Source organism: Buteo buteo, chromosome 22 (genome assembly GCF_964188355.1).
Source record: "Buteo buteo chromosome 22, bButBut1.hap1.1, whole genome shotgun sequence".
Lineage (NCBI taxonomy): Eukaryota > Metazoa > Chordata > Aves > Accipitriformes > Accipitridae > Buteo > Buteo buteo.
The window spans coordinates 1,449,732-1,457,265 of record NC_134192.1 but is presented as its reverse complement, the minus strand read 5'-3'; the positions used below and the strand labels follow the sequence as shown (position 1 = coordinate 1,457,265).

The 7,534-nt window shown below is 47.5% G+C and overlaps 1 protein-coding gene across 1 annotated transcript; it reads right to left on the bottom strand.

The window, feature by feature from the left end:
• Positions 1-1,097: 1,097 nt before the first annotated feature.
• On the bottom strand, positions 1,098-7,165 carry LOC142043256 (cis-aconitate decarboxylase-like). The gene is made up of 6 exons (XM_075054201.1): positions 7,145-7,165; positions 6,505-6,559; positions 3,537-3,724; positions 3,270-3,362; positions 2,770-2,975; positions 1,098-2,016 (listed from the first exon to the last, which is right to left on the bottom strand). Exons 1-6 carry the CDS (start codon positions 7,163-7,165, stop codon positions 1,098-1,100), a joined length of 1,482 nt encoding a protein of 493 aa, XP_074910302.1.
• Between the last annotated feature and the right edge of the window lie 369 nt (positions 7,166-7,534).

The window sequence follows — 7,534 nt, the reverse complement described above, 5'->3', positions numbered from 1 at the left end:
TCAGCAATCACAGTATTTGTTTAGTGTACAGAGGAATATCGCATAGTTCTCCACCTCACTGTTCAGAAAGGATGCAGGTATGAAAGCCTTTCAGTGAACGGCTACTCAGGAGCACAAGTACAGATTTCATCCTGGCTGGAAAGATGAGTTAAGAACTGAGTCTCAGTAAGCTTTCCCTCCTCCCAGGGGAGAGAAACAGGAATTTCCCAATGAGTCACAGAGTGTATGTGCCCAAGTCACCATCCAGAGGTCCCCATCTCTACACGGACTATAGAGCCCATCTCTGGTGAGCCAGATCTGAGTAGGTGCCTGGGTGACCTGCACAAAGCCAGGAGGGATGATGTGGCACAGCCCTAGGATTGGCAGGGATCACCTCACGGGAGGTGTAGGAGGTAGGTATGGGACTGATGTAGGGTTCCTCACCTACCAGTTGCCTTTCATTCAGAAAAGACACAGAGGTTTTAAGGGTACTTGAACCATCCCTTGCACACAGAGAAGTGACAAACTCTTCCCAAGTGCTGGAGAAATGGGAGGCTTTTACTGGAAAAGAAAAAAAAATCCCTCTCTGCCTGAGAGTTTTGCAGGCAGTGCTGTTTACAGTAACTGATAGATTTTTCATCTGGCCAGCATGACTAACTAACCATGATCCAAAAAGTGCCCAGAAGAGCACTAAGAAAAGCACACATTTTGCAGTTGAACTTCCTCTTCTTCCCAGACTCAGCGGTTAGGCATTCTGCACAGAAAAACTTTGAATGCAGCTTTTAAAAATATCCAGACACAGTTCCTTCTGGGGAACCAGCTTCCAAATTTTACCCCAGCATTCTCATAGATTCCCATGGGATTTTTTTTTTGTATTTGTGGTGGCCTTTCAGCTACTCAGACAGCACCAATCATGAGTTGAAATTTAATCTGTGTACTAATTACTGACACAGACACACCTCCTGCCTCATGGGCTCCTTTGGTATTAAAGCGCCTGTTCTGACTTCAAGGGGTGGGAACTTTCCTGTCATTGGAAATCAATAGTAAAGCACCAATGAAGAAAGGAATCAGAGTTTCACCAGGGCAAGTCCCTTATCAAAAACCCACTTGCTGTTCCCTCACAGGCTGCAGGCCAGCTGGGAACTATCTGACAGATTCTCCAGGTTGTCCACCATAGTGATGATGGCTTCTATTTTTTCTTCTGGAAGCACATGAGAGGCGTTGGATCGAAACTTCTTCAGGAGCGATTCTTTGCTCAGAGGCTTCCTCCAGTGCCCATAGAAAGTGTCACATTTGCCCGTCAGGACATCCCCGCTGTGCAGGAGCAGTGCCACCTCTCCGTACATCTTGTCAAAGTTGGCCACATTATCTTCGGGGTGCTCCACCACCACTTTGTCCAGCAGCTCCCTGACCTCCTGCCGGTGGATGCTGCTCTCCGTGAAGGAGCTGAGGCCCACTTCACCATCCAACAGGGCAGTACAGGCATTGAATTGGAAGGAGTGTCTAGCCTGGTGTTCAGAGCTGGGGAAAGGCCGATTGATGTACTTCGACACCGGGATCTTCAGCACAATGGTGCGGATCAAAGAGGGAGAGAAGGACCCTGCGTAGTTGATGAAGAGGTTCCGGACAGACAAGGCAGCATCCACCACCCAGTGCATCCCCAGGTGGGCTGGGAATCGCTTGAAAGCAATATCCTGCTTCTCCAAGAGGAATTCGTGATGGTCACTTGGTGTGGACAGTGGTTTGGGTTGATAGACACTGTAGAAAGCACTGAATCCAGAGCAACCGGGGATATCATCCAGAATTAAGGGGTTAGCCTCCATCCCTCGGGCGGCCAGCAGTGCTGCTTCAAAGCCCAGGCGGGTAGCGTTTCCGATATGCAATGGCTTGGCTTGGGTGGCAGCGTTTGCCATGGGTGCCCCCGCAAGCGATGCGGCAATGCCCAGAGCGTGCCCGCACTGGGCCGTGCTGAGAGACAGCAGTTTTGCGGTGGCCGCAGCACTGCCCATGGTACCGACCACCGAGGGAGGGTGGAACCTAAAGGGGAAATTGCAGATGTGAGCATCCCTGCCTGCTTGGCGCAGGGAGAACCCAAGCACCTCACCTACCAGGCCTGCCTATGCGACTGGAAATGAACTGCCAAGTCAGCCAGTGGAAATCCTCCATGGCTCTGGTGCAGGTGGGATTCACCTAGCTCAAAATTTAGCCATCCGGAAACTACGCATCTACTTGAAACCTCATTGGAGACAAGAGGGTGGGCTCAGCATCTCCAGAAAGCAAATTTTAATTTTCCCTAAAAGTAGGTGGCATGGCTTGTGTCCACACAGCCAAACTTCCCCCTGCCCAGACAAATGAGGTGGCCTCATCCAACGTGCCCAAGCGTAACAGTTCCTGGTCGATGCTTTTCCTTGGACCACACCAGGGCACTGCCTGGTGAATGGCATTTGGCACAGGCAGAAATTGTGCCAAGGACTGTGCCCACAATTAAGCTGTCTGCATGGCTGTGGGCCACTGCCTGTCCTGTGCTCTTGCCCTGGTTAGTTTAGATGACGACACTGCAGACTCAGTGGTAGTCCTCTTGGTGGTTATTTCTGAGGCAAGATCACTGGAGGTCATCAAATGAATATGTGGTGCCTCATCAGCTCTGGCAGAACCGGCATTTTGCTCTCAGTAGGGGTTTACCCTGATCCTGAGTTCAGCTGGACTTAAACAAACATTTTGAAACCCTGAGCAGGCCTGTCAACAGACTCACCAACCTTCTTCCTACTCGGGGAAGAAAAGGAGATTTACCTTTTTGGAATGTCGTGAGCCTCAGTGGAGAAATGCATAAGCCTTCCTTGCACTTCCAGGCCCACATTAAATGCCAGCAGGAAATCCATGCCATTGGGTTTGGTGGTTGGAGGTAGCATCTGGGAAGCTGCCAGAAGAGCTGGCAGAACAGCCCCCGATGGGTGAGTAGCAGGGTGCCAGGTATCGTCAAAGTCCATGGAATGAGTCTGCCAGAGAAATGGAGATAAGGACATGCTGGTGTGGGGGGCTGGAAGCTGAGGGAGCTAGGGCTCCTTGCTGATATTGCTGAGCCTACGTCTGTAACAACATTCACCCAGTCACCTGGTGGTCCCCACGGTGGCTGTTTGGTCCCTCTCAAAGCAGTGTGCAAGACTGGAGAGGAGCCCATGACTTCTTGTCCCCCCTTGCCCCTCCCAGTCACCAGTTTGCTTTCTGTAATACTAGCTAGTGTCTTTGAAGGCACCACAAAGCAGAGCTTCTCCTGGAAGAGCCTGCCTTACCGCAACTCCGTTGGTGAACGCAGCCAGCGTGGGGGAGAGCTTTACGCCTGGCTTGCCATAGACAGAGCTCACAGCGACTGAAGAGTACAGCTCCTGTGAAAGGGAAGGAAATTCAGGTGAGGACCTCGAGTGAAGCAGTGTGATGCCAGAACACCCTTCTACTGCAAGGCTGGAGTCCTACGTCAGCCTTGAAATAAGGCTTTGGTTGTGGTGGTAGTGTCAAGGTGGGGACCACATAACTACAAGGTAATATGGGACTTCTCCTACCCGGCAGTACTGCAGAGCGATATCGAACACGTGCGTCGTGCTGCCCACAAGGCCAACCCCAATGCTGTCGAGGATCATCCTCTTGCTTCTCTGACGGACAGTCTTGGACAAGTGCTCAGGTCGTACTGCATGGATGAAGGAGGCAAAGCTGCTGGTCACAGTCTCCTCTGGAGCACTCCTGGCCACCACTGCAGCACCAAGAGAGAAGGGAGGGGGTAAAGACACATGTGGGCCATGTGCTGACAGCTCACAGGTCTTCACTCTCTGGTCTCACTGAATTTATTGAAGGGCAAAGGCAGCTGGAGAGTGCAGGATCTGCCCAGCACGTCCCTTGGGTCATAAGGCTGCATACAGCCCTACAGATCTGGGAGGTGACTCATGGCCTCCCCGTGCTGTCCCAGGCTGTAAGCCTCACCTCGAGAATGCCATTTGGGCCCAGAGTCACCTCCTGTGGCTCCAGGCACTTGGCGGAGTCTCAGAGAGGAGCACCATGGCTCCAGCCTCCCTCTATAGACAGTGGAGAGATGCTCCTGGACCCGGGACTGGCACCTTCTCCGAGGGGACGTGCCACTTCTCCCCCACCGCCAGCACAAGGAGCCCGAGGCGAGCAGGCTGGTGTGAATCCTGTCCCTCTCCATGGGTTTTCAGGGGTCCACAGCACGCCCTGTCTCCTACTGCCTTCACGTTCCGTAAGGGCTGCTCTGTGCACCTCCCGGGGTGGCTTCAGGAAGGTCCAAGTGAAGCAGTTTCAGGGCTCAGCCACATCCCCCCACCCTGGGTTTCAAGCAACCATCTTTTGGGGAGTCAATACAAATTATGTCCCTTTATCTGGAGAAAAGGCAGAGCAGGCGCCCCGCTACATTCCCAGCAGTGCTGTGTTGGGAGTGGATCACATAAACCCCAAACTTCCTATAGCTTCCATTATTTTTTGGCAAGCAGGACTAGACCCAAAGCCTGGATTTATCCAGAAGTTTGGTCCTACAAGGCACCGAGGTGTCTTGACTCAGCCAGCAAAGCTCTTAAGCCCTGTGCACTCAAAAGGATACTAGTGCTGAAAAAAAGTCCTTTGTGTGTTCTTTCATAGTTGAGCTCAGCATATCAGAGGATTCAGCCTATGCTTCAGAAGGGGATTAAACCAGAAGACCCCCTGAGCTTCGTGTTTGAAGGAAAGTTTTTCCTGTCTCTGGAAACACCTTTGCTGGTAGAGAAGAAGCAACACATCGAACTTCCCAAGGCAAAATCGGTGCCCATATTTATGACCTGTAAGGTAGAGCTGGGCAGACAGCACAAGGTACTGGCACTTTTGGACTTGGAAGTCACCATTTCCAAATCTTTGGAAGTGTTAAAATTTTGTGGAATTGGATGTCAGTGACAAATTGCTTTGTTTTGATGAATTTATAATTCATAGAATCATAATTATTATGACCCATTATAATTGATAATATAATTTTGAGAGTGCACGTGACAGTAGGAAAACTATAAAATTCAATATAGCTAACATTTGCATGATTGCAAATCCATATTTATATACACATGTATATATGTATGTGGGGGATACACACACATATGCACACAGATGAAAGATGGCATTAATGTCCAAATGAAACTAATCACATGAAAAAGTCAAGATGAGTGAAGCAAGAAAATAAAAATACTTTGCTTCAACATCTTACAGGAAACGTCATCAAAATCAGCAGGTACATATGACACTTTATTTTTTAAACAGAAAAATATCCCAATTAAAAAAAATTACTATTCCCTAATTTCACTAGCTTGTATTCATTCTTAAATGTCATGCCTGCTGACTCACAGTTTGCTTGCAAATGTATTTGGACTCACCTAGAGCCTAGGAGTCTAAAAACCACTTGTAAACACAGCTGAGAATGTCATCATTGCTGTGACTCACTGAAATAAAATTCACTCCTTGCAGCGGCTCTATGAAATATATTGATATAGGAATCTGTAACACTCAGCAGTTTGGAAACCTTCTGCTGACAAAAATCCGCGTCCTCTCTGTGTACTCTGAGAGCATCCTCAGTATAGCACAAACGAAAGCACCAACACCCTCAAGGAGAAGGAAACAGTGAAGTCAAACTAGATTGGAGAGGCTGGAGGAAAATCTGCTCGAATCACACTGCACCCATAAAATCATGATTGCTTCCCTCCTGTCATCAAATGCTCTTTGTCCCTTCAGTAGACAGTAATATTTTTTAACCCTTCAGTTAAAAGCATTTCATGACTCCAGTGGTTTTGTCCTGGTATGGCAGCTGTGCTGCAGAACTTAAAAAAAAAAAAAAAAAAAAAAAAAATCTGTCCAAGACCAAATAGATCTGCATGGATTATTATTATTTCTCTTGTTCTCAGGTGTTCATTAAGTAACATTCATTGCATTTATTGTACTAAACCCACATTTTAAAATAAGTTAATAGACAAACTTATAATAGACCAAGTGGCTACACCACAAAGTTCTGCTCAATTTGTCTGAGCAGAGAAGCTGTAGACTTGCAGTGCTGGAGAAGACAGCACACTGGCTATGAGACACGGAGAATGGTCCGCGAATCACTGCGAACAATGCTAATAGCAAGATCAGATGTAATAAAGAAGTAATGACAAATGGAGGAGTTAAGGATCAGAGCAATCCGATGACAGCTACAATTTAAGTATCTTACATTTATGGTCAAAGAGTAAGAATTTGGAAAGTCTGGTTCTAAATCAGTTAAAGTTTCAGGTTTAGCGCTGGACTAGCAATCAACATTTCTACCACTCGATACTTTTCTCCTTGTTCTTTAGCAACTGAGGGCAATAACCACCACAAGACCCCCCAAGCATGCTTTGTCTTCCAAGAATTTGAGCGGTTTATCTCAGTACGCTTAGCCCAGCACTTTTTTTTTTAAAAAAGTCATGACATGATTATTTTGGGATGCTCTTTAAAAAAGGATAGGGAATGCTATTCTGCAGAGATACAAACCGTGAGCAGCAGTTTTGTGAACTTGCCGGGAGCTTGCCAAGAACTTCTGGGATTTCTAGAGTAAAGACAAAGAGCATTTGTCACCTAAGCTGCTTGAACTTTTTCACAGCCGTTTTACCGGTTGTGCCTCTAACATGGCATTGTAAGACACTCACAGATCAAACGAGCGGATAAAATGAACTACATATTTAAAGGAGAAAAAAAATATTTTCCAAAGCTCAGTCCAGCAGGGGTGCCAAGAATAGCCAGGGAAATAAAGCAGTACAGGAGAAGGGGCAGCACAGCCTTTTCAGACCTACCATGAAATCCTCTCACGGCTGTGAGCAGAACCAGCTCAGCGTGGACAGGAGGAGAAAAACCACACAGTACATCCCAACAACAACAACCGTCCCGCCATGGCACCATACAAAACACATTTGGGACACGTAAAAGGAACAGGCATGGAAGGAACAGGTTAGTAACTATGAAAAAAAAGTGTCTGTGAAAACCATCTGCTCTTGTTAGTATTGGGGCAGGTTCCCACTTAATGTCACGACAATTTTGACCAGTTGAGAAACCGCCTGGAAAACAACATTACCTCCTTAAAGTGAAAAAGGAAAGATCAGAGATGGATAGGTTTTGTACATGAAATAGTAGTTACCTGTAAGGTTAAGTAGAGCATGCTGGAGGCTGTTACCACTGCTTAATCCCCAGCTCTGCACTGCTCTATTCGAGGGATGGGAGAGGTGTCTGTCTGAAAGGTGCTTTGGTGTCAGGGTTTATATATGCTTCTGAAAGGCAATTTGCTTTTTGTTTTTTTGCAACTGAATTTCAAGTGTGATGACATCAGCCTCTGGGGACTGAGAGGGTGGGGGGAATAGATGAGGAGGGGTGGCTTTTTTCTGCTGAACAGAAGGGAAACCCCCCCTGGTTTCAGGAAATAAAAAAAAGATTTAAGACAATAACTGACAAAGTTCAAGGAAATTCCTGTCTCCAAAATGCCATAGGTGCCAATGTGTGAAGCAACTGGCCCCAGGCTCCTCCTACAGAG

What these genes read in the sequence shown, in the direction of transcription:
- LOC142043256 (XM_075054201.1), bottom strand. Translation starts at nt 7,165, where the DNA reads ATGCTCTACTTAACCTTACAG. An exon ending in TCACAAAACTGCTGCTCACG is followed by an intron (nt 3,725 to 6,504) that starts GTTTGTATCTCT and finishes TTGGTGCTGCAG; the next exon opens with TGGTGGCCAGGAGTGCTCCA. An exon ending in TCGCTCTGCAGTACTGCCGG is followed by an intron (nt 3,363 to 3,536) that starts GTAGGAGAAGTC and finishes TCCCTTTCACAG; the next exon opens with GAGCTGTACTCTTCAGTCGC.